The 27333-nt window shown below is 41.1% G+C and overlaps 1 protein-coding gene across 2 annotated transcripts in view; it reads left to right on the top strand.

The window, feature by feature from the left end:
- Positions 1-693: 693 nt before the first annotated feature.
- The window catches only part of ADGRF1 (adhesion G protein-coupled receptor F1), a 44330-nt gene continuing 17690 nt past the window's right edge, over positions 694-27333 (top strand). Inside the window, exons 1-8 of one of the 2 annotated variants that reach the window (XM_032140359.1) lie at positions 694-834; positions 13796-13907; positions 15140-15197; positions 16907-17056; positions 18693-18866; positions 20835-20935; positions 22102-22160; positions 26086-26237. In XM_032140359.1, coding sequence (XP_031996250.1) covers positions 13839-13907; positions 15140-15197; positions 16907-17056; positions 18693-18866; positions 20835-20935; positions 22102-22160; positions 26086-26237 — 763 coding nt within the window. In that variant the 5' untranslated portion in view covers positions 694-834; positions 13796-13838. Of the gene's footprint in view, positions 835-13795; positions 13908-15139; positions 15198-16906; positions 17057-18692; positions 18867-20834; positions 20936-22101; positions 22161-22400; positions 23012-26085; positions 26238-27333 lie in introns of those variants that run through there. The other variant, XM_032140361.1, reaches the window with a different exon arrangement.

Below are 27333 nucleotides of genomic sequence, written 5' to 3'. Positions count from 1 at the left end.
TACAGCACGTAAAAATCTTGACCTTTCATAGTTTTCAAACTGGATGACTCCTTGGAAAGAAAACAAATCTTTACTAAAGAAGTTAATCATGTTTCACTCTAGGTTTTCTAAGGACAAAAACACACCAAAAGCATTCACCCCAGCATCCACCCTGTTGCTGTCTTTTGCCACAGCTCCTTTTGCACTACCCCACCCAGAAGTCTGAGGTTGTTTTATCTGGGAAAGTAGCTAGTTGATTCTTTAGTCTAAAATGAAAAAGGTGGAAAAGGAAAAACAGTATCTACCCTTATTTCTACCCCACAGGAGTTACCCACTTCTCCTCATTGGAATTATGCATGAAGGGCTGCATTCCTTCAGCTTTATAGGGTATGACCCAGTGTGTTCAGAGGTTGGACAGGAAGATTTGATGGAGTAGCATTTTGTAGTAAACCGATCTAGGGCAAAAGTGTTCCACATTCCACTAGAGCTTTTCTCTCCCATTTCCCTTCTGTGATTTCAGACACCCATCTATATCTGCTGGGAGAATCATTAAGTCTTGAGCTCTGTGCTCCTTCCTCTTACAAGACCTGATAGTGACTTTAAGCGGGAAGGGGAGTTAGCAGAAAAGTATTTTGTTTCCTTCTTGAAGGGGGTGTGTCCCAGGCTTGTCTACCTGCACAGGCAGTAATGTGTGCCAGGAACTGCTGATGGATCAGTGAGCCTGTGTTCATGCCAGTGAGCTGCTGTGGCTCGATACTAATACTTTCTTTCCAAACAGCGTAAGAAGTGATTGAGCCACAAGTATACTGAAGGAAGGGCTCCCTCGAGTTGTGGTATGAAGAGATAAATCACCAGGTAAGCCCAATAACTGTACTTTGATTACTACTAAGAACGTGTATTACGATGACCAATACTACCTGTTAATCTGAGATTACTTTTTCTCTCCTTGAAAAAAAAATTCTGATTTCATTATCTCATTTCCTGAAGATGGTTAAATAAGGGAACAGAGTTGAAAAAGCAATGAGCAGAAACAACAGATTTCAACCCGTTTACTAACTGTAATGAGGTGATTGGCTGAGGCTCAAGCTCCAGATTTTCTGACTGCAAGCACACTCTTCCCTCTGTGATAACGCAGGACCCCCGTTGTTCTGATGTGCCAGGGAGATAGATTGCCTAGAATAAAAAGGGCTCCACCAAAGATACTTGTTAAAGTATCAGTCATATGGTTTTCACTAATTCATAATACGTTAACCCTTGCAATCTCTTAAAATAAAATTATGCTTGAGAGAATTAAGCTTATTTTTCCTTTAGGGTGAATTAGTTTAAGCTTTGCCTGAATCCATATATACCCAGGAAGTACTTCTCAATTTAACTCCAAAAAATCCTAGAATTGACTAACCATTTCTCTTGCTACTTCCCCAAATAAATATAAAATGACACACTGTATTTTCTTAGTAGAGGCCTTGAAAATGTATAATTTTTCTTTTTTCTTTTCTTTGTTTTCATGAAAAATCCATTTATGTAACCTGATAGCCTATGTAATGTACGATGCCAGAGACTACATGAAGGAAAGATACTGAAGGAGGTATAGAAAGAAGGTCAAGGTGGGAGAGGCGTGGAGAAGTGATGACCTTGGCTTTTTTGTGCTGAGATCCATTAAGCTCAACTTGATAATAGCATTCATGGGCTGGAGATTACAGAGGCGAGAATAACAAAAAATAAATAAAAGTACATTCTTTAATATGTTAGAATATTAACACAAGCCTTTTATTATGCTCTGTTTTCATTAAGAAAACACCACTCATTATCTAACCATAACCCAAATCGACAACAGTGTTCTAATAATGGTCCCATAATACTTTATTCAACCATTGACAAGTAGTAAAACATTGAGCAAATTATGTAGTTGTCTTGTCCTGGTTACTTCATTTGTAAAATGGTGCCAATAAGCATTAAGATTGGAAATAGGAGTGTATGCCTGTGGAGTCTGACAAGCTCAACTTGCAAACTCACCTTTTGTGCACAACCCCAAGCCGACGTGAATTATCATTGGATGCCCCGTATGTCTTTCTTCTCCTAAAGGAGAGTAAATTTCTTAAAAAACAGGGACAGTGTCCCCATAACAGGGTCTGTCTGTTGCTGGGCCGAGGGCAAGGAAAGCACCATACTTTCGCAACAATGTGCCTTCTGATGTCTTTCATTACACAACTAAAGGAAAGCAAACATCTCTTTAAAAAAGTAAATGAACACCTTCATTCAAATTCGGATATAAATGAATGATTTTAGTGCTTTGGCTGAGAGTAAATAAAGTAAAAACTGGCAGAAGCAAGAGGGTAATGGGTATTTGAGGGCATTAGCAGTGGTAGGGGTGTGCATCACAAGGGTGCACAAGTCAGAAAGTGGGGGAGTGGCGTCCCCAGGACAAGTGTCACTGAATTCACAATTTTGCTTAAGGACACACTTAGGAAACTGTGTTGTGTAACCTACCTAATCTAAATGTTTATATTTGTAACTTTCAAAATATTTTGCCTGGTTATTTTTATTTTATTTTATTTTATCTTATTTTATTTTATTTTATTATTTTATTTTATTTTATTTTATTGTTTGAGACAGAGTCTCACTGTGTTGGCCAGGCTGGAGTGCAGTGGCATGATCTCGGCTCACTGCAAGCTCCGCCTCCCGGGTTCACGCCATTCTCCTGCCTCAGCCTCCTGAGTAACTGAGACTACAGGCACCCGCCACCATGCCTGGCTGATTTTTTGTATTTTTATTAGAGACAGGGTTTCACCGTGTTAGCCAGGATGGTCTCGATTTCCTGATCTCCTGACCTCGTGATCCTCCTGCCTTGGCCTCCTAAAGTGCTGAGATTACAGGCGTGAGACACCACGCCCAACCGCCTGGTTCTCTTTTTAATGTTCTTTGGCAGGGAACACCCATAGCTTGTAGAGAAGGGGAAACGCTGTTGCCAAATAGATATGTCTTGAGATTTTCCTAAATTGTGTTTGTCTTAGCAGAGTAGTGCTCGCAAGATTTCAAGGCCTTCAGATTTCTTGACTGGATAGATACATGGTTTTATTTTATTTTCTTTATCTATTTATTTATTTATTTTTGAGACAGAGTCTCTCACTGTCGCTCAGGCTGGAGTGCAGCGGCACAATTCCAGCTCACCTCAACCTCCACATCCCAGGTTCTAGCAATTCTCCTGTCTCAGCCTCCTGAGTAGCTGGGATTACAGGCACCTGCCACTACGCCTGGTGAATTTTTGTATTTTTAGTAGAGACAGAGTTTCACTATATTGGCCGGGGTCTTCTCAAACTCTTGACCTCAAGTAATCCACTGGCCTTGGCCTCCCAAAGTGCTGGGATTACAGGCATGAGCCACCACGCCCGGAGATACATGGTTTTAATAGATGTGAAAACAATTTAGGATCTTAGAGGGATAGTGCTAAAGGTCTATAGCATCATGGTCTGAAACATACCCTCTTCCATTCACAGCTGGGTTCAAGCCTTGATAAACTCAACCCATAGTACACAAAACCACTAAGGAAGGGAAGCCTTCTTATCACATCCCCTCCCCAATAAGCCACAGATAATCTCAAAGAGGCTCCTGGTCAGTGGCTGATGGAAACTGGGAACTGGCATGTTGAGAATGAAAATTCATAGGAATTAATAATAGAAGTGGAATATGCCCTAGCATTTCATAGAGTTAAAATAAATTTCCTATGTGTAGTCAGTTGAATAAATAAAATACAGAGATGAACAGCAATGAGGTATGCAGTCCTAAAACTGCAAACTCTAGTTATGTTTTATTGATAAGCATTATCAGATCTTCATGGTGTCTTCTTGGTCTTAGTGCAAATGTCAGTTTTTAATCTCCAGAGGTCCACAAATCTAAAGACTTTAAAGTCCTTAAGAAAATTTTCTTATTCTTTTCTTCTTTCTTGGAAGGCAAAACTTTAAAACCTGATAAGAGTTTCTTTATTGTTTTGGGATAAGCAGATATTTATTATACATTTGTGAAGTTGGGACAGCCTGTCATAGTACAACAGATTCACACCTGCAAAGTTTTGGGTAAAGAAAATTTGTGTTAAGCAGATTATATTTTCCATGAACACCTTTTACACTTGTGTTTGTACTGCATGCAGCCTGACTCTACTTGGAGACTTCCCTACGCTTCATCTCTTAGAGAATCAAGCTAATTATTTCTGATAAGACACTTAATGATATATTTCTTAGGCATATCATACTCTTTTACGTTGTTGACCAAGGTATCAATTAAGCAAGTAATTGGTAAAAGATGTAGACAGCAGTAGAATTTTAAAAATATATTTAGGTCAGAATTTTATAGGAAAAGATGGGCCTCATTAAACAAGCTTACAGCTAGATAGGGGGAATAAATTCTAGTGTTCTATACCACTGTAGAATGATTATAGTTAACAATAATACATAGTTTCAGATAGCTAGAAGGAGAATATTCAATGTTCCCAACACAAAGAAATGATAAACGTTTGAGATGATGGATATGCTAATTACCCTGATCTGTATATCACATATATCAAAACATCACTAGGTACTCTATAAATGTGTACAATTATTATTTGTCAATTAAAAATAAAATTTAAAATAAATAGATAAAATGGATACAGAATTATCAAAGTGGTCTAGATAAAAAAATGGTTTCATTGGGAAATATAGTTGGCAAACTTGGCTATTCACTTGGAGGAAATGAAAGGAAATCTGAAAACCTAAATAAATTCCAGCAGGATTGAATATTTACTTATTTTGTCCCCAAACCTAAATTAACTTAAGAAAGATTGAAGATTTAAGTGTATTAAAAATAATTTAAAGAACTAACTGTTAGACTAAAATGTAGAAGAATGTTTTCCAATCTTTTTACAGAAAACACATTCTTTGGCTGGACACAGTGCCTCACGCCTATAATCCCAGTGCTTCTGGAGGCTGAGGCTGGTGGATCACCTGAGGTCAGGAGTTCGAGACCAACCTGGCCAACATGGTGAAACCCCGTCTCTACTAAAAATACAAAAATCAGCCAGGCATGGTGGCATGCACCTGTAGTCCCAGCTACTAGGGAGGCTGAGGCAGGAGAATCGCTTGAACCCGGGAGGAAGAGGGTGCAGTAAGCAGAGATTGCACCACTACATTCCAGCCTGAGCGACAGGGCATAACTCCGTCTCAAAACACAAACAAGCAAACAAAACCACACATTCCTTACACAACCCTAAGTTTAAAATCCATAATGGGGCTGGGTGTGGTGGCTCATACCTGAAATCTCAGCACTTTGAGAGGCTGAGGAAGAAGGATCACTTGAGCCCAGGAGTTCAAGACCAGTGTGAACAATATGTCAAGACCATGTCTCTGCAAAAAAATAAATTAAAAAATAATTAGCTGGGTGTGGTGGTGTGTGCCTATAGTCCCAGCCACCCAGGAGGCTGAGACAAGAGTATCATTTGAGCCCAGGATGGGGCTACGGTGAGCTATGATCATGGCACGGCACTCCAGCCTGGGCAGCAGAACGAGACCCTGTCTCTAAATACAACTAAAAGTAAAAATGAATAAGTAAAATCCATAATGGAAAAGATTAACAGATGTGATTTCATGAACACTTTAATCTTTTGTGCAGAAGAAAATAATGCAAAAGTTTTAAAGATGAACTAGAAACCATGAGCAAATACCTACAACAGGAGCGACAAAGACAAAAGAGTTCCTGAAACACAATTTTTAAGAAAAAGATGAACATTCCAATAGAAAAACTTAGGAAAATGGCTTAAATAGTCAAGCTGCAAAAAAATACAAATGGTCAGTAAATCCCTGAAAAATGCTTAAACTTACTGATAGTCAAACACAGGAAAATTAAAACAATAAGACAAAAATTTTTCTATCTGTTTGGGAACATTAAAAAGATACTGTGGACGGAGTGATGAAATAGGCATTTCTGCACCTTACCAGTGACTATAAATGGGTACGGGTTAGGAGGGCAGTTTGGCCATGTCTATAAAAACTCCAAATATATAAACCTTTTGAAGCAGCACTTTCCTTTTAACTTAGAAAAGTTAAAAGTTAAATCCTGGTTTGCCTGGAATTCAGATGCGTGAAAGGAAGCTTAATAGAAGGGAAGTTTGAGGGCAGACTGTGGAAGTTCAAAACTGCCATGATCTTGAGTTTGCTTTTCATTCTGTATGGTGTAGAATCTTGATGGTTTCTGAGAATGAATTGATGTGATATTTTCAGGATAGGCGGAATGCCAGTCAAATGGTTCTATTTCTAGAAGAATCATCTGGGGAGTATGATTTTAAAACTAATTTTTACTTCTTAAGAAAATTATGATGAAAATACTATTCATATGTAAAGGGAAACGTAAAGAATTAGTGGGTTTTGGTAGGTTCGAAACAATGAAGATTTATCAGTGTAAGCACTGAATGAGAAGTCGGAGAAGTATGTTTTACTCTTATTTAAAATAGATCACCCAAGAAGAGTTTGTGACATCTTTAATCCAACCATTTATATATAAAAGTCCCACAGAGCCTGTTCTGCAGGGGTTTTCCAGCAGGCCTGATCATTTGTGTTTCCATCCTTAGACTCCTGACTTTCCTTCGACACTGAAGACAATCATATTTGTCAGGAAGATAGCTTGTTTTTTCTTGTGTAATTTCAACTTTTATTTTAGCATCAGGGGGTACGTGTGCAGTTTTGTTATATAGGTATATCGTGTAATGTTGAGGTTTGGGGTACAAACGATCCTGTCACCAGGTAGTGAGCATAGTACCCAATAGGTAGCTGTTTTTTGTTTGTTTGTTTTGTTTTGTTTTTGAGACAGGGTCTCCCTCTGTCTCCCAGGCTGGAGTGCAGTGGCGCGATCTTGGCTCACTGCAACCTCCACCTCCAGGGCTCAGGTGACTTTCCCACCTCAGCCTCCCAAGTAGCTGGGGCCACAGGTGTGTACCACCATGCCCGACTAATTTTCGTATTTTTAGTAGAGACGGGGTTTCACCGTGTTGCGCAGGCTGGTCTCGAACTCCTGAGCTCAAGCAATGCACCGGCCTCTACTTCCGAAATTGCTGGGATTACAGGCTTGAGCCATCGCGCCCGGCTCAATAGGTAGCTCTCCAGCCCTTTCCCCCTCTCCCTCTCTCTCCGCTCTAGGAGTCCCCAGTGTTGATTGTGAGAACATGCAAATTAATGCAGGAACAGGAAGATAGCTTTGAAATGTATGTTCTTCCTTTTTCTGAAAAAAGAATTGTTTGTAAGGACCTCGGGTGGAGATCAAATTAACAATCATGATTTTATTAAAATCACGCCCCAGGCAACAAAAACTAACCGGCTCATAGTCTAAGGGAAATACTTGATTCTTTAGGCTGAGAAATTTAGGGAAATAGTTAAGAAATTCTTTGTATTTAGAATTTAAATGTTACCTTTTCATTTTCAGCAATTGTGAAATGAAAATAAATTCCACCTAACTTACACAATTGCCAAAATAATCAAATCAAAACTTATTAAAAACACTTTGTAAATTAGGAGGAATTATTTTATTCCTTTTTATTAGGTAGCTATCACCTCTCTGGAGTTCTGTTCAGGTACTTTTTTATTTTTAAAAGCAAACAATTCAAGAAGCTCAAATTATCTGGACTTTACCTACTTTAAATGAAGTCGAGTAGAGGAGATGAGACATGAGCCCTACCTAGGAATTACAGGAAGGGTGGGTCCTGATACTAAGCTGAAGTCTTGGCTGGAAGAAAGAGCTCGGCACCTTTTGCGGAATGCCATTAATCATCTTTTAAGGGCTTCATGGTCACTCCTGCTATACCGAACCACAAGTGGCTGGTGAGCATCTTCAGTTACAAGGGTTTGGAATAGAGCCAACCCATGAGGCTGGCAGCTAAGCCTTTTACAGTGGAAATGAGCTGGACTGGTCTTCTGTGGGAAATGAACCCTACTAGAAAGCCAGAAGGCATATTGAGCAATGAGCTAAAAACAACAAATCATCCTGAGTGAAGCTCTTCTCAGATGCAAAGCGCAGACTAAATAGAAAAACAGAATCCTTGCTAGGAAGGAGCAGACAGCTGTGCTAGGCTGAAGGCACCAGCAGCAGGAGAAATACTCTTGAGCTGAATGAAGTTCTAATGAGTGGCAAAGGAAACACAGACTTATAAGCACATATCTCAATTCTGGGATGGAAAAGGATCAGATTCGGAGATAGGGTCACAAACTGGACTCTGAAGGCACAACCAGTCAATGAAACATAGGAGAGTTAAAATAGGGATCCCGGAACAGAGATTCTCGGTAACCAGAAGTTCCCAAAAGCGGGTCTGGCTCTTGGAGTTTCTCTTGAGGTGTGGAGCTACCATGTGTGATAATCCTGCATGATGATATTGTTAACAGCCAGTGCATGGCACAATGCCTGGGAAATTGGAGGCTGTCAGTATACGGTAGTCGAACAAATGCAAGTTTAGCAGATTGGCGAAGTGTCTTGGGGGAGGAGTGACTGAGCCAAGTAATTCTTTTTGTCACTTCCAGACTTATAAGTCCAGAATTCTTAAAAATTATACCTCTGTTCTGAACCCAATAATTAAATTTTTAGTAGGTTCTTAGCTCATCTCAAAAGATGTTAAAGAATTTAATAAACAGTTTGAGGAGAAAACAAGAATAAAGATGAGTAGCAATCGGTAATCTTTCCAGGGTTAGGTTTGGTGACTGCCAGACATTGATAAAAGAACAATTAAATAAGTAACCTACAAATAGAACGTGGAGAATGGGCATGTAATAATGAAACCTGAATGTGAATAGATCTGAGCTCACTTTATTGTTCCCCTTACTGTATAAAGGAGGAAACCGAGCCCACAGAGTTTTAACTTTCACAAATCCTCACAGAAGAGGTACAAACATGAGGTTACAGTGTAATTCATCCAGACCTCTTCCTGCTGTGTTTATAAACGTGAATGTGCTAAAACATGTTAAAATATAAAACGTGTTTACAATTTTACTGTGCACACATGTATACAGACCTTCCCTGAGATTTTAAATGACTTTAAATTACTGTCCTTCCAGAGGTAGTTTGTCTCGCTCATATAACTTACCAAACCTCCAAACATTTTTCCAAAGATGGAAGTGGCTATCTTTTCTGTCCTCCTACCTGTTTTCTCAGCTGTCTTCTCCTCTGTCTCTGTCCAGTTACAGAAACACACAGGAGCTTTTCTCAAAGGCAAGTCGCCCAGCGTTTCCTAGAAAAGATAGATGCCAATGAAAATGTTATCAAAAACTGATAAAATGAGAGGTAAAACAAAACCAAGGTTTTACAGGTCACCTGCCTAATTCTTTTTGAGTCATAATTTCTTTTAGATCCTATGTGGAGACCTGCTCTTTTCGTCAATGTGTGTGCACATGGGAGCATGTGAGGCCAAGATGGACAGGAAAGAGACAGCTCTACTGGGAATTCTATTTATAGAGAAAGAAACATAATCCCACAAATATTGATGCCAGAGAAACAGCGCAGAGTTCAACTGTGCCTAAGATTAGATGGTTGCCAAGAATGCTGGAAAGTATAGGTGTGAGCAGTTTCAACTAAGCCTGCTGTTGACAAGGAGACAGCTGTTGGCATAAATAAATGATATTTGGAGTCCATAAGTATATAACTGAAAGAATAGGGAGACAACAGCCAGCCCTCTCCAGAGGCATAATAGCAAGTTCTAATGATTGTTCCCTGTAAACTGAAGGACAGGGAATGAATTCACTGAATGAATTCAAGGAAGTGCGGAGGGGGTTCCCACCATGGCCAAGTCTTCCCACGGAAGCTGGTGCCCACACAGCTGCAGATCAGGCATCACTGGCCCCAGCAGCCACAGCACAAGGTGTGATGGAAACATGTCATGCTCTAATGACAACAACAGCTCCTCATCTGTGGCAAAGACACAAGGATTCTGAGAATTTCTAAATAACCAGGACCATTCCGGCTTGGAAGGGAAGCAATGAAAATACCATGGGGTTTATGTTTACTAAAGGCGAAGTTCAGAGGGATTTATGATGACCCTGCACACATGCAAAGCAATCCCTGACATCTTTGCTGCTGTGGACCCTCCTTGAGTCAGATAATTCAATTACTGTAAAAATGTACTTTATTGCTTCAAAGCTGGGATCCCTCCATTTCCAGAGCGATGGCCATCAATTAACCCAAGTGCACTCTGAGAAGTCAAATTCTGACACAATCCAGCAAGTAACTATAAAAACTGATGGTTAAGGTTGAAATACTAGGCACCGCTCTGGGTACTTTACTTGCAAAGTACTCATTCAATTCTCCTAAGAGCCTGTGAATTAAATACTATTTTCCCCATATTCTTGATGGCTAAACCAAAGTATAGAAAACCTGAGACAATTCCAAAGGGCATCCAGTTGATAAATGTCAAAGCTGGGAACAGGACCCTGGCTAGTACAGCTACAGAGCCCATTTTGACCATGTGCCTTGAGATTTCATTTTTTCCCACCTTTGACTAGTTGTCAAATACAGGGTGTCCAGTTAAATTTGAATTTCAGATAAGAAACAAATAATTTTAGACAACAAATAATGTTGCAAATATTGCACAGGGCATACTTAACTAAAAAAAAAATCATTGTTTATTTGAAATTCAAAATTTTGAGGGTATCTCGTATTTTTACTTCCTAAATCTTCCAACTGTATCCCAGAGGGAGCTATATGCACCCAGGAAGCAAAGAAAACAATTCTGACTCACTTGAACTTTGGTTTCAAATCCCAGAGTAGAACTCCTATCACAGGACTAGGCTAGGTGGAGAAATCTTTATTTTTTATTTTATTTGTATTTTTTTAAGGAGGAGGGGGCACAGTAGAGGCCACAGGTGCCACAACCTCTCCCTCAGCCTCTTTCCCCTGTTGAAATCGTTTTTCCTATGCTTAAAACAGTCTAGAATAACAGCTCTCAAACCTGCCTGGATGTGAGCATTGCTTGTGTAGCTTTAATAATACACGTGGGCTGCCCTGGCATGGTGGCTTATGCCTGTAGTCCCACCGTGGAGGCTGAGGTGGGAAAATTGCTTAAGCCCAGGAGTTTAAGACCAGATTGGACAATATAGTGAAACCTTGCCTCTTCCAAAAAATTAAAAGAATTAGCCTGTAGTCTCAGCTACTCGGGAGGCTGAGGTGGGAGGATCACTTGTACCCAGGAGGTCAAGGCTGCAGTGAGCCATGACTACACCACTGCACTTCCAGCCTGGGTGACAGAGCAAGGACATGTATCAATAACAATAATTGTAATATACATAGCTGGGTCTGACCTGTCCAAGATTTAGTAGGTTTAGGGTGAGACGGGGACACCCACATTTTCTAATGAGCTCCTAAATGTTTTCTCCTTTCCTTCTCTTCCCTCCCTTCCTCACTGGTCTGAAACTCTGACACTAAGTTAGAGTTTACCATCTGTAGCAAGTCCAAGGATGCCAGAATATATCTCTAGGGTGGGAGAAGAGGGAATAAAGAGGTGGAGTCTATGAGAGAGGGCTTTCTCGCAATGCCCAGAGCTGTCCTCAGGCTTTCTCAAGCTGGCTTTACAGCCTCAGGCCTGGACTACATGTATGAGAAAGATTTTTCAGAGTGAGAGAGGAGGTGAGAATGAGAGAGAGAGAGAGAAACACAGAGAGAGCGAGCAAGAGAGCCACATGTGGGCCAGGTCTCCCATTAGGAAGCAGACTCTGGCACAAAGAGGCGGAACGGATCACACCGCAGGCACCAAGACTGTTATCCCATTTGAAAGCTCCAGCACTATAAACTGTGGCCTAAATAGTTCCCGGGAATTCAAATTTAAAATTCCTTCCCTAGAAGTGAAGAAAAGGTGGCTGGGCATGGTGGCTTACCATGTAATCCCAGCATTTTGGGAGGCCAAAGCAGGTGGATCGCTTGAGGTCAGGAGTTTGAGACCAGCCTGACCAATATGGTGAAACCCCATCTCGACTAAAAATACAAAAATTAGCCAGGCGTTGTGATGGGCGCCTGTAATCCCAGCTACTCATGAGGCAGAGGCAGGAGAATCACTTGAACCCGGAAGGTGAAGGTTGCAGTGAGCCGAGATCATGCCACAGCACTCGAGCCTAGGCAACAGAGAGAGACTCCATCTCAAAAAAAAAAAAAAAAAGAGTGAAGAAAAAGTGGAAAAGGGGCTGGAAGGGGCACAACCCCCCTCTGCAATGTGACTGTACTTCATGAGGGTATTGCAGAAACAGTTTAGTAGAATATAACAATTTACTAATAAAAATGAAATAAAAACAAGTAGAAAATATCCAAGGTACACACACACACACACACACACACACACACACACACATATTCATGTTATAACATATCTTTCTTTCTATGGGATCCTGTCAAGAAAGTTTGTAAAACACTGCTCTAGAGACAAACATTCATCACTTTTAGAAAGCAGAAAGCACAGGCGGGAAGGAATAGAACTCAGAGCAGACGAACTGTGGGGAAACAAGACCCTAAAGAATAATCTAGAGCCCAGGCTGCTGCCAAAGAATTTTAAAGCAATAGATTTACAAGGAGTCTTTGGCAAACAGGAAGGTTGGGCATAAGAGGGCCATTCATCCAAAAGGAGAAGGTAAATTCAAAAGCTGTGCGTGTCACATTGCCTGTTTTTCATGCTGCCCTAGAAAGCCCTAGAAAAGGTCTCTGCTGAAACACAGGCCACCTCTATGGTAGTCCTTCCCTGTCTCTAATGCCTTTTCTCTGATTTTTAGATTAGAGGGCAGTGTGGGGTGGCACTGGAGAGATGGCAGCGTTTGTATGAATTTTAAGCACACCCTGGCAGCAAGGTAAGGGCTGGGTGGAGAGCCCTACTCTGTGTACTCTGGACTGCTAAGCAAGGACACTTATTCCACTGGAGGACTCTTGAGTTTGGGAATCAAACTTTCTCATCTTCTCCTGTGAGATGTAAAAGAAACATTGAGAGGTCAGAAGAAGGTATTCCTTTAAGTTCTACCAATGCTGTGGAGTAAAACTTAGCAATGATGTAAACGTTCTGTGTTGAGCTACCCAATATGGCAGCCCCCAGCCACATGTGGCCCCTGAGCACTGCAAGTGTGGTCAATGTGACTCAGCAACTGAATTTTAAATTTAATTTAATTTTACCTAATTAAAATTTAGATAGCCACACATGGCTAGTGGCTACTGTATTAGACAGAACAATTCTAACATTTTGTGATTTTTTTTGATGCAAAATAACCTGGTTATAAGTGATCAATCTTGTGACCAGGTCTATGTACTGAGTTTTATCTAAATTATTTGAGATAACCATAAACTCGAGGACATCTTTTTGCTAATTATGTCTACTATGAAGAAGGAAATTTGCTGGGTTGATTCATTATTTTTTATATGCTTAAACGCTCAAATTATATCCTGGTATTAATGGTTTAAAGAGTCTTTGGTTATTTTAATGTTTTTCTTTCCTGAAATGAAAAGGAAACCTCAGTGAAATATAAAAGACTGATGTTAAATGCACCTAGTTGCAATGTTAAGCAAGTCACGATTAAAAAAAAAAAAAAAGCCTGTGTTTTGTCAGATACCATCACCTGGAAGAGAGCTTTAGAGCAGTTTTCTAGTAAGTTTGTAAAGATGGAAATTTCCTACGTCTGCAATGGGAGCAGAAGTCATGATGTCACAGGTTCCGTGGAGTGGAAACATAATCAAACACCCAGGGGTTCGGATCAGCTCAGTGAGGCCTTACCACTGTGTACATTTTTACATTTTGGCTTGAATTTCTTGTTTTTGTGCCTCTACCTTACCTGGTACCCTGCTTGTTTAGTCACAGACTATGCACCCGACTGCTGCTGTTCAGTCCAGGGAAAATGAAAGTTGGAGTGCTGTGGCTCATTTCTTTCTTCACCTTCACTGATGGCCACGGTGGCTTCCTGGGGGTGAGTTGGTGCTATGTCTCATATCTCTTCTCAACTATCTCTCCTCTCTTGTTCTGGCACTTTTAGAACCCCTCACTCTCTAGGGGACTGCAACTGCATAATTTAATGTACTTGAGATCAGAAGTCCTGAGTTCTTGTTTCAACATTACCAACATTCACTGTGTGGCATTGGATAAGTAAGTCATTTCATCTCTTCGGAGCTTAGATGATCAAACTGCAAAAGGAGGATCTTTGATTAAACTATCCTAGAGATCTTTTCCAGTTCAACACATGCTCTACTATGGCTTCTCGGATGCAGAAAAATCACATGATGGACGTTAGCAATCCTTAGACACTCTCTTTCCTATCTACACTCTCTTGCATGATGCTTTCATATAGGACCATGGTTTTAATATTCTCTACATGCTGATGACTCCCAGCTGTATAGCTCCATCTCAGACCTCTCCCCTGTCCACACTCACATATCCATTACCTATGTGTCATTTCCAGCTGGAAACCCAGCGGACCTCCGAACTTCATTTGTCCAAAATTGAACCCACTCCTTCTTGCCTATCTCAGCAAGTGGTATCACTATCTTTCCAGCTAGTTAGGCAAAAAAACCTTAAGAATCATGCTTGACTCTTCTCACATTCCATATCTAAACCACTGGCATTACTTTTAAAGTTTTACCTCTAAAATATATTCAGAATTCAAAAACTTCTCACTACTTAAGTGGCTGCTACCTTGATCCACACCTTCATTGTCTCTTGACTGCATGATTTCAACAACCCCTGAAATGCACTCATTGTTGCTGTGCTTATCTGATCTCAGCAGGGCTTCAGGATTGAGCCTGCTACAAAGTAAGTTACAGCATGTCTCTCCCCTGTTCAAAGCTCCCCAGCGGTTTCTCATCTCACTTAAGGAAAAGGTAAAACTCTTTCCATGGCCTATAAAGATCTGCACAACCTGCCTCCCCAGAGACCTTCTGACCCCACCTCTTGTGCCTCTCCTCTCACTCTCCTGTCTCAGCAGATCTGGTGTCCTCATTCTGCCTTCACCTGCCAGGCATATTCTTACCCTTCAGGTGTTTGCTCAAAAGTTGCTCCAGTGAGGCATTCCCTGGCCGCTTCTCCACCATCCCTGGCTTGGATTTTAGATTCATGACTTTAATTCATCTGGAAAACTCAGCAAGGCCTTATGAAGCACAACTCTTCAAAGTCTCACCAAAACTATTTTCTTTTTCTTTTTAACAGAGAAATGATGGCATCAAAACAAAAAGAGAACTCATTGTGAATAAGAAAAAACATCTAGGTGAGGCTCTGTTAGACAGCATGGTGCAGTGGATTTTGGTGTCAAAGGACCAGGGTTCTAATCCCAGCAGTGCCCCTTACTGGTTGTATGATCCTAGGCACATTATTAAACATCCAAATGTGTACAAGGAGAATGACAGTAATTCCTATGAGCAAGACATTTGTGAAGATTAAATAATATCATGAGAGCATAGTATCTTACATCAGACCTGGCAGGTAGCTCTTCACACACGCCCTTTTCTTCTGTGCCTTGATTCTAACAATGTAATTAATGGCCATAGCCCCAGTCCAGAAATGAGTTGTGTTCTGAAATTTAGTTTGTGGATCTGATGTTTCTAGTGCTGAACACATTTCCTCATAGAAACAGTGATGCACATGCGGTTGTTAGGTTCCCAGGTCAGTCCGCAATAGCTTTTCTACCATGCAATAAATCTGCCATACAGCAATGTGCTAATAGTACCATAGCACCTATCACCATGCAAGGCTACACTTCTTTGGGACAATGAAATCAAAATTTCAACTTGGAATGACATGAATACAATTTCCCTGACAGTAGAAATAACAATAAAAATATAGCAACTATTGTTGGGATGTTACTATGTGGCAGGACTATTCGAAGTGCATTAGATGAATTAAACCCTCACACTGACCCTCTGAGTTAGGTACAGTGGTCACCTTTATTTTACAGATATTGAAACTAAGGCTCAGAACTAGGGGCAGGGACCAGGATTCAAATCCGGTCAATCTGGCTCCAGAACCAGTGCCATTAACCCCGCCGATGTGAGCAGGACCATCCTTTTCCCTGTTCCCCACTGCGCATCTGCTTGGACAGTAGAAGTGGGACTCATCTCAGCTCCCAGCTCTCAGAGGGGACTTGCAATGCCTGGGGAAGTGGCTCCAGTCAGTAAGGAGATGGGGAGAGTAAGAGATGGGACTGGGGTGCAATGGTGTGAGATGTCGGGTCTTTCATAGGTGAGCTTCGGGGGAACTTGAAGCCCCTGGGAATTTCATGTCAAGTTTTATGCGAATGGGCTTAAGTGAATTTTGGATGGGAGAAGACTCATAGGATTCCTCTCCTTTCCCTGTCAAAATCAGTTAATGGCTTCTTCATGGGGAAAGAAAAGGTGCTGTCCAGAAATGATGAGCTGGAGGTGAGGGTGCATCAAGCCTCAAGGGAAGGTTTAGTTTTGTTTTGCTTTTGGATTTCATATAAATACCCAAACGCAGCTAACGAATGGAATATTTTCACAGGAGAAGAAAGGGCTCTTCGTAAGTGTGAGATTGAGGGGTCTTATATTGGAGAAACTTCAAGGAGATCAGAGCTGGGGGCGGGGGAGGGAAGGTTGACTTGTATTTCCTCACCTCTTCCCTCTTCAGTCTTGACACCTGAAGCTTGAATCTGGGTGTGCCCTGAGGAAGTGTATAACATTGAGAGAGTGATTCTGGGGAAGGAGAGACAGCACTGGGGCAGCTGGCCTGGCAGAAGTGAGAGGACAGACATATATTTGGCATGTGTGGGAAACATTTGCTTGTGTTTACCCTCAGTGTTCATTTTTAGTCCATGTTTGGATGAGAGGAACTCAAGAACAAGCAGCATGGTAGAGTCCCTGACCTCCAGGCTGAATTTGATGATTGTTTCTCAGTCACTTCCTCAGCAATATTTTCCCCACGGACAGAAAAAAAGGTTTCTGACTCTCTTTCTCTCTTTAGGCCCAGTCGAAGAATATGAGCTGCTGCTTCAGGTGACCTATAGAGATTCCAAGGAGAAAAGAGATTTGAGAAATTTTCTGAAGCTCTTGAAGCCTCCGTTATTATGGTCACATGGGCTAATGAAGATTATCAGAGCAAAGGCTACCACATGTAGGGTGGCTCTCCGTGACTGGATGTGTAAATGGGGAAGGCGGGTGTATCTGTTAGGCTAGGTTGGGTTATGCTGTGGAAACAATCATCCCTACAATCTCTGTGATTTAAAAGAATAAACGCTTTATATCTTCTGCATGCTACATGTCCATTGCAGATTGGCAGAGGGCTGTATTTGTTGCCACCAGTACCCAGTGATGTATCAGATCCTGTCTCATATGTACCCAAGCTGAGTAAAAAATAAATGAAACACTGGAGGGTTTTCCATAGGCAATTAAATTCTCTAACTCAGAAGTGACCGCAGTAATTCTGCCCACAACTTATTGGCTAGAACTGGCTCCATGGCCCCACTTAACTTCAGGGGACTAGGATATGCAATCCTGTGTACCTGGAAGAGAGCAAGAAATATTTGGCAAACAGCATTAATAAGCACAAAGGTGGGGTTCAGAGAAATTAAATTATTGATCTGAAGTAGTGATTCTTAAAGTGTGGTCCCCAGGCCAGCAGCAGCAGCATTAGCAAACTTAGCAAAAATGCAAATTCTTCATTTGTCTCGACTTAGAGGATCAGAAACTCCAGGGTGAGATCTTCCAGGTCATTCTGTGTCGCAATAAAGCTTGAGACTCATTCACTGCACACCATGGATATTTTCACAAAGGTGTCTGGTGACTTTGCCCTGGTTTTTGATCTACTGAAAAAAAAAAGATGACTTTGGTGGGAATTTCAGGTGTAATAGAAGGGGGCAGGCATACAGGATTGCTACTAGAGAAACTTTTCATCATGACTTTCCCCAAAAATGTTTCTCTGCCTTTGTCATCTTGCTTATAAGGCCTACTTGGTAGTGGTGGCAGGTGGATGGAAAGGAGCCTCCAATGAGATGGTGGTCAAATACGCTCTAGAATCCTTTAAACAACTCTCCTGTTACAAATGTCCTCTTCTGCTTCTCTCTTCCATTGCAGTGGCTATGCATGGGGCATACACCCTTCTTCTGCATGCTAATCCCAGGCATTGTAGCTTTATGTTTGTTAGCTTTCTGATACCAACTTCAGAATTTATTGAGTTGGACATTTTCTTACCTTGAATATGTTGCTGTCCTGGTTTCATCCTTCTAGCTTTTGGTGAGAAATATTACCATTATTTTACTTTTAATGGCAAAAATTGCTGTTACTTTTGCACCAACAAAATCCTTGGTCCAGATTCCATGTGAGAGCTAAGGATCAGAAATCACTACTCAGGGCCAGGCGTGGTGGCTCACGCCTGTAATCCCAGCACTTTGGGAGGCTAAGGCGGGCAGATCACTCGAGTTCAGGAGTTCAAGACCAGCCTGGCCAACATGGCAAAATACTGTCTCTACTGAAAATACAAAAATTAGCCAGGGTGATGGTGCGTGCCTGTAATCCCAGCTACTGAGGTGGCTGAGGCACAAGAATCACTTGAACCCAGGAGGCAGACGTTGCAGTGAGCTGAGATCGTGCCACTGTATTCTAGCCTGGGCAACAAAACAAAACAAAACAAAACTCATAGAAGATGTGGGAAGTTAATCTGAAAAATAAACATATATAAAATAAAATCACTGCTCAGTAGTAGTCAGTTTATAAACCAGAATCCATGAGACTGAGTTCTATTTTTTGTGCAGACTGCAACAGCCTGAATGGGGTCCTGCAGTGTACCTGTGAAGACAGCTACACCTGGTTTCCTCCCTCATGCCTTGATCCCCAGAACTGCTACCTTCACACGGCTGGAGCACTCCCAAGCTGTGAATGTCATCTCAACAACCTCAGCCAGAGTGTCAATTTCTGTGAGAGAACAAGTAAGGAACTAAGAATGCTCTGGACTGGGGCTTCTCCCACCCCAACATGCAACAGAGAAGGGACTCTAGCTCATTGTCTAGTTAGTCAATGTTTGTCTACAGGGAGATTGAGGGACAGCGATGATATATCATGTTAGGCCTGGCTGGACCCAGTGAGAGCCTTCATAGCACAGAAGATCCAGAAACACATGGTGACATGTGAAGGTCACTTCAACCTTTAGGTCCATCCAGCTCAGCTCTGCAATCATATGATTTTATTGAGATTTCTGAAGAAGAGTTGCTAAAATTCCAAAAAGAGGAACTGCTTGAGTAAGCAACATTTGTCTTCCTACCCTCTTTTCACACCTTTTGCCAACATCAATTTCAAGGAAAGGGGAGTCTAGAGATATGGATGCAGGGAGGAACACATAGTGAATGATTCCATTAAAAGAAATGCTCTCAATTGTCAACAAATATGTGTACTGAATGCCTTGTTAAAACAGAACAAAAGCCAAAAGTCTAGCTTAGGAAACCAGTGGAAGCTGGGGGAGCTATGGCTAACTTAGGTTTATGTTCAATGAAAGATGAGATGAGCCAAATGACACAGACTCCAGGGCATGATGGACTTTACGAAGCTCCTGCAGTGATTACTCCGGTTAACTGGAAGCCCCAGATATTGGTGGAACTGAGCAAAGAGTGAGCCTGAAATAGCCCAGCTTAATTGGGAATACTGGCTCTCCTTCCTGGGACTACAGCAATTCAGGTTATGGCAACACACTACTTATTAAGCACCATCTTTACACCCAGATCAGGGACAAATTCTAGGAGGACACACAGAAGAATTTCTCTTGCTGTCTATGAATTAGGAGACTAGTTGCAGAGGCCAGGCTGTAATACAGGAAATAAAATAATGTAATTTCTTCAATGAATGTTGATGAAAGCCTACATTTTGAAAGACAGGCACAGTGGCTTACACTTGTAATCCTAGCACTTTGGAAGGCTAAGGCGGGCTGATTGCTTGAGCTCAGGAGGAGTTCGAGACCAGCTTGGGCAACATGGCAAAAATACATCTCTACAAAAAATACAAAAATTAGCTGAGTGTGGTGGTGTGTGTCTGTAGTATCAGCTACTTGGGGGGCTGAGGGAAGAGGATTGCTTGAACCCAGGAGATTGAGGCTGCAGTGAGCCAAGATCGTGCCACTGCACACTAGCCTGGGTGACAAAAGTGAGACCCTGACTCAAAAAAAAAAAAAAAAAAAAAAGAAGAGAAAAAAAGGATGGTCCATGTCTAATCCATCTTTGAAAGATACAAAGCTGGATCAGACAGGGATGACACTTATGAGGAGCTTCCCACAGTACCGTGGAGACGTGCATAGATGAGACGTACACAAATCAATGTTTAGGAATACGTAAGAGGATGGGAGGGAGATAGGGATAAAGTACTGTAGGAATTTAGAGGAGAGAAAGACTCTGCATCTGAGGATTAAAGACTCTGTGGAAGAGATGATATTTGACTAGGTCCTGAATGAAGGATAAATGGGATTTGTCCACACAGAGAATTGTCCCACTGCAGAGAAGTACTGGCAATGGGTAAGTAAGGAATGTGTTGGAGTTAGCAAGTAGTGTTGCTCTTACAGTCATCATTTAATTTTTAATACGGACAATGCTCAAGCTTATTGCCTAGATGAAGATACATTTCAGAGTTCAGTGAATGCCTTCTTTAGTGACACTTGAGAGGCCATGCATTTACCTACTTTTAAGGTTGCCCTGATTACCAGCACTTCCCTATTACTGTTCCAAATCTGCAATTGAAAACTCTGGTTTTATGTATGCATCCTGTGTTATTTTAGGTGAACATTTCTTATGAAAAAAATTTGAAACATCACTGTTGAATAGATGACTCCGAATTGTACTTCTATAATTGTATGCTACTAATAAAATCAAGTTAGAAATTTATTATATATATAAACTTATTTTTATTTCCTACAGAGATTTGGGGCACTTTCAAAATTAATGAAAGGTTTACAAATGACCTTTTGAATTCATCTTCTGCTATATACTCCAAATATGCAAATGGAATTGAAATTCAAGTAAGCACTTTCTACTTATTATATAAGGAATTGTTTGCTACACTCAAGTTCAAATGTTTTCAATTCAGCATGTATATTTAATACATATTCTTAATTATTCATTTTCAGTGAGCTATTATGGAACAGTTATTTTCTCTGCCCACAGTTGAAATTCCCTGAGCATCTTCTCTCTAGGAAAGTTTAGTAGCTGACTTCTTTGCACTTCTCTTGTGTTCAGTTTTGCTCACTTATTTTAGCAATATACTAAGGCTTCTTGATTATTTTCTCTTTTAATTTTTTATAAAAATTTTTTATGGGCTGGGCGCTGTGGCTCACGCCTGTAATCCTAGTACTTTGGGAGGCTGAGGCAGGCAGATCACTTGAGGTCAGGAGTTAGAGACCAGCCTGGCCAGCATGGTGAAACCCAATCTCTACTAAAAAATACAAAAATTAGCAGGGCATAGTGACATACACCTGTAATCCCAGATACTCAGGTGATGAGGCACGGGAATCGCTTGAACCCGGGAGGTGGAGTTTGTAGTTAGCTGAGATTGTGCCACTGAACTCCAGCCTGGGTGACAGAGTGAGACTCCACCTTAAAAAAAAAAAAAAAATCATGATCTAAGCTCAATTGTCAGCATTTGGGATTTGTTCTATAAAGAAAACTCTGTTGTTAGAGGTTGAAGAGAGTTACTGAGCAAAACTCTCAACTTTATAATAAAGTCACATAAAAACTAGATCAGCGTCCCTCTGCCTAGGATGCTGGCTCAGGTGTAGCTCTAACTGAAGACCCGAGCAAACACTTAATAGATGGATTCAGTCTAAGTACCTGCAAAAATTAATGGCTTGTTTTTGATAAGGAAAAAATGGATTTTGGGTAAATTTATTCTATGATCTGGCATCAAATTCATCTCCTATTCTAAGCAGTTGTTACTCACAATTTATTAGCAATCTCAAAGATACATTTTATACGTGTATATGTATGGATATGTGTGTGTGTATGTATACATTCACAACTGTTATTTTAACTGTATTTGTATGACATGAAATTACTTCCCACTGTATCTCTTTTCTTTGCTCCTTTGCTACTGTTGATTTATTTCTTGTCTATATCAATTTTTTGCTCAAATGTCTTTCTGAAGTATGGGAAGAACGATTAACACATTGCTCTTTGTTCTCTTTCTAAGCTTAAAAAAGCATACGAAAGAATTCAAGGTTTTGAGTCGGTTCAGGTCACCCAATTTCGGTAAGTAACACAATGGTCTTAGAAGGGCATCCCCAGAATTGGGCACCAGTTCTGCAGAAGGCAGAGCACTGTTTTTAGGTGACCCTGACAGCAAACAGGACAGAATTCATCTTTATAGTAGGATTTTTACTAAGTGAACAAGGATCTGTGATGCTTTAAAAAGTCTGAAGAGGAAAGCCTAGATTCCCACTTAAATGAGTTTAGGACCTTAAATTTTTTTCTTTTTTTTTTTTTTGACAGAGTGTCACTCTTGTTGCCCAGGCTGGAGTGCAATGGCACAATCTAGCTCACTGCAACCCTGCAACCTCTGCCTACCGGGTTCAAGAGATTCTCCTGCCTCAGCCTCCCAAGTAGCTGGAATTACAGGAACCTGCCACCACATCCAGCTAACTTTTTTTGTATTTTTAGTAGAGATAGGGTTTCACCATGTTGGCCACACTGGTCTCGAACTCTTGACCTCAGGTGATCCGCCTGCCTCGGCCCCCAAAGTGCTGGGATTACAGGCATAAGCCACCACATCTGGCCTAGGACCTTAAATATTGGAAAACATTGTCAAAACTGTGGGTCAGTGAGTAGAACTACAAAACAAGAGTAGTAGGGCAGAAACTTGAAAGAAGGCAGGAGATCATGGTGACAGTGCATGGGAAAAAGCGAGGGTTGGGGATAAGGGTTACGGGTTGTCGAAGGGTGGATTTTCTCCTTCAGCAACCACAGGAGATACGATGCCTCATAATTCGGAGCCAGAAGTGGGGCTTTGGGTGAGATATCTTTGCACAGATATCATGTATACATCATAGTTCAAAACCCAGTAGTCATTGTTTACAGCAAATAAAGAAATATTTAGTAAATTATCCTTTTGTTTATGCCTTAATTCCAAAAGTTGTTTAGTTAGCCATGTTTACATTAATTACCAACTATTAATAGTCTGTCTGCTTGTTAGAGAAAGTGGCTTAGAGGTCAGAGAACTTGACTTGTGATATTTTTTTCACAGTTAACTTAAAAACACCCATAGGAAACTTTCTCTTTTCTTTTCTTTTTTTTTTTTTCTTTTTTTTGTGAGATGGAGTCTCGCTCTGTCGCCCAGGCTGGAGTGCAGTGGCACGATCTCGGCTCACTGCAACCTCCACCTCCCAGGTTCACGCCATCCTCCTTCCTCAGCCTCCCAAGTAGCTGGGACTACAGGCGTGTGCCACCACACCCGGCTAATTTTTTTGTATTTTTAGTAGAGATGGGGTTTCACCGTGTCAGCCAGGATGGTCTCGATCTCCTGACCTCGTGATCCGCCTGCCTCGGCTTCCCAAAGTGCTGGGATTACAGGTGTGAGCCTCTGCATCCGGCCAACCCATAGGGAATTTTCAGCAGCATTTGCTATAAACATATTGTCCTGGGCATTGTCCTTTAAGTCATACATGAATAGTTTTCTTTAAAATTCAATACTAGCAAAAACACTGCTTTTTTTTTATATTGAGGTTTATACAGTTAACCATACTTTCAATATTCATATTTTTCTTTTCTGTGAGCCTTGTTTTCTATTTATACTTCTAATTTATATTCTGTCATGTATATCTTATAAGCTGTCTCCAATAATTTGCAGAGCAAATCACAGTAAAAGTAGGCACAAGTCTATAAACTACAACTTTTGAGGTTTTACTTTTGTTTTGTTTCATTTTGTTTTGATATGGGGTCTCACTCTGTTGCCCATGCTGGAGTGAAGTGGTGTGATCTCAGTTCACTGCAGCCTTGACCACCTGGGTTCAAGCAATCCCATCAATGCCTCCCCGGTAGCTAGGACCACAGGCACTTGCCATCATGCTTGGCTAATTAGTTGAGGTCTTGCTATGTTGCTCAGGCTGGTCTTAAACTCCTGGGCTCTAGCGATCTTCCTACCTCGGCCTCCCATAATGCTGGCATTACAGGCATGAGACACTAAGCCCAGCCTAAAGTTTTACTTTTTGCATATATGATTTAAAATCAATCTCTTTTTAAAAAATTATTTTAAAAAATAAAGAAGAGTTTCACCATGTTGACCAGTCTGGTCTCAAACTCCTGGCCTCAAGTGACCCACACACCTTGGCCTCCCAAAGTGCCATGCCCAGATTAAAATAAATCTTAATCTCTCACTGTATTTACTTATCTGTCAAACAGCACAGTTGTACACCTGTGGAACCTGGTTTAACTTCATTAAATCAAATCTATAACAAGCAGGATAATACTCTGTAATCAATAGAAGGGACATATCAATGCAAAGGTATTGTGACCATCATTATGCAAAAGGGTGTCTGCACTTATTTATACATTGTGAGCAGAAGTTCAATGTAGTAAGAATTTGAGCTGCAGAGCTTCCGATCAATTAGTAATTGATAATTTTTTCACCCAACTTCTCACTGGGCCTCAGTTCTCTTATCTATAAAATGGAATGATACACTGCTTATCTCATGAGTTATTGCAGGATCGACTTAATGTATATGATCTCATGTGCTTTCATCGCTTCAAACATATCTGTATGCTGATGGATTCTAAATTTATTACTTGAGCTCAGGCACTCCCCTGAACTCCAGGCTCAAATAACCAACTGCCTAGTTGACAGTCTCCACTTGGTTTTCCAGCTGGCATGTCAAATGTCACATGTCCAAACTGGGAATCCTCTGACTCTCCCCTTCCTAACCTGTAACTTATTTTTCCCACTGTCTTCCCTATTTCTATTACAGCAATGCTGCTCTTCCACTTGCAGAGATCCAATCCTTGGAGCCATCCTGTGCTATAATTTATTTTATTGAGGTATAACTTGCACACAGTTACGTGCTCAAATTTTGTGTACAACTCTATCAGCTTTGACAAACGCTTGTGCAAGTCCCTTCCTATCAAGATGGAACATTCCCATAACCCCAAGAGTTCTCTTGTGTTGCTTTCCAGACTCTTTCCATGCCATCCCCTCACACCAGAAGCAACCACTTGTCTGATTTCTATCACCAAAGGTTAGTTTAGTTTATTCCAGAACTTCACATAAATAGAATAATCCAGTTTTTTTTTTTGAGTGTTTGGCATCTTTCACTCAGCATAATATCATTGAGATTCATCCCCATTTTTCTATCAGTGGTTCCTTCCTTCTTGTAGTCCAGTAGTACTCCATTGTAAGAATATATAAAAACTTGCTTTTCCATTCCTTGGAGTTATTATTGACTGATTTCTTTCTTTCACACCCCAAATCTTCTCCATTAGTAAGTTCTATGGCTCTGGCTCCAAATAAAACCTGAATTTGACCACATGCAGAGCTACCCAACTAGTTCAAGCCACCACCAGCTCTTTCCTAACTGGGTTCCCTGTTCCTTGCTTGCTTCCCTTCCATCTGTTTTCTACACAGCAGCCCATATGGTCTTAAAAAGATAAATCTTATGATGCCACTGCCTTTTAATAAAGAAGAAAACTTTTTACTAAAGAATGAAATCCCAACTGTAATGTACTGTGAGATCTGGCTCCTGGTACCACTCCAATATCATCTCCTGCTATTGCTCCCTTGCTGTTGAATTTCAATCATCCTAGTATTTAACCTTGTCAAACTCACAGGCATGTTCCTGCCTCAGGACCTTTACATGTGCTGACATTCCACACCAATGTTCTTTGCATAGCTGGCCTCAGGCCTCAGCTTCAAAGACCCTCAGCACAAAAAAGCCTTCCATAACTAGCTTTATTTAATGTGGGGCCCCATAATTATATCTGTATATATACAGATGCATTTATATATATATGTATATCATATATATATGTATTTTTGGTGGATACTTGTTTTTTTATTTGCCTTGCCTTATCCACTAGAATGTAAGCCCTGTTTGCTTTATTCCTATGGACCCAATGCCACAGCACAGGCCCTGAGTGAATGAATGAATAAGTAATGAATCTCATTTCTCTTTCCCCATAATCACTGCAGGAATGGAAGCATCGTTGCTGGGTATGAAGTTGTTGCTTCCAGCAGTGCATCTGAACTGCTGTCAGCCATTGAACAGGTTGCCGAGAAGGCTAAGACAGCCCTTCACAAGCTGTTTCCGTTAGAAGACAGCTCTTTCAGAGTGTTCAGAAAAGGTAATGCTGGATTCCCATCCTCTGCTTAGGTTAAGAGAGTCCTTTAATCAGTAGTTCATTTGTGTCCTCAGGAAGTAGATTTGAGACATTTCTATAAAGAATTGTTCTCTAACTGCCTTTCAGTACAAACAGGCAGCTGTTTCTCCCCAGCACCACGACGAAACTTAACTTCAACCGACTATTTCAAATTCTTGCTAATTGGAAATCTGATCTGTACCTCTTAGTGTAAACAGTGTGGAGAACTGACTTCACTGCAGGCTGCTATGGAAAGGGCTCAGCAATAGTTGACTGGCATACACGTTGAAAGAGCCCTGAGGCTGACAATATTCCTAAGTCACGATCCAAGAAATCAGGTCTTTAACACATATAAAGACAGACAGACAGACACGCACACACACACACAAACTGTTTTTCTTCAGATTTTTTTTCCTTTTACATTCAATCTTGAGCCTTTCCTACCAAAATTTGTACCACTCTCTTTCAACAACATTTATTCTATAAATATTTACTGAGAGTCCAAAGTGTCTAGACACTTAAAATGCAGCAATGGTGAAAACAAACAAAAATCTTAGCCCTGGCTGGGTGCAGTGGCTCACGTCTGTAATCCTAGCACTTTGGGAGGCCAGAGTGGGCAGATCACTTGAGGTCAAGAGTGCAAGATCAGCCTGGCCAACATGGTGAAACCCCGACTCTACTAAAAATACAAAAATTAGCCAGGCCCGGTGCAGTGGCTAAAGCCTGTAATCCCAAAACTTTGGGAGGCCAAGGAGGGCAGATTGCCTGAGATCAGAAGTTTGAGACCAGCCTGGCCAACATGGTGAAATCCCGCCTCTACTAAAAATAAAAATAAAAATAAATTAGCCAGGCGTGGTGGCACGCACCTGTAATCCTAGCTACTCGAGAGGCCAAGGCAGGGGAATCACTTGAACCTGGGAGGTGGAGGTTGCAGTGAGCTGAGATCACTCCACTTAACTCCAGCCTGGGTGACAGAGCGAGACTCGGTCACGAAAGTAAATAAATAAATAAATAAATAGCCAGGCATGGTGGTGTGCACCTGTGCTCCCAGGTACTAGGGAGGCTGAGGCAGGAGAATCAC

This window comes from Hylobates moloch, unplaced genomic scaffold (genome assembly GCF_009828535.3).
Source record: "Hylobates moloch isolate HMO894 unplaced genomic scaffold, HMol_V3 SCAFFOLD_20, whole genome shotgun sequence".
NCBI lineage: Eukaryota > Metazoa > Chordata > Mammalia > Primates > Hylobatidae > Hylobates > Hylobates moloch.
Note: the sequence above shows the minus strand (reverse complement) of the source record. Positions and strands in the feature narration are given on the sequence as shown.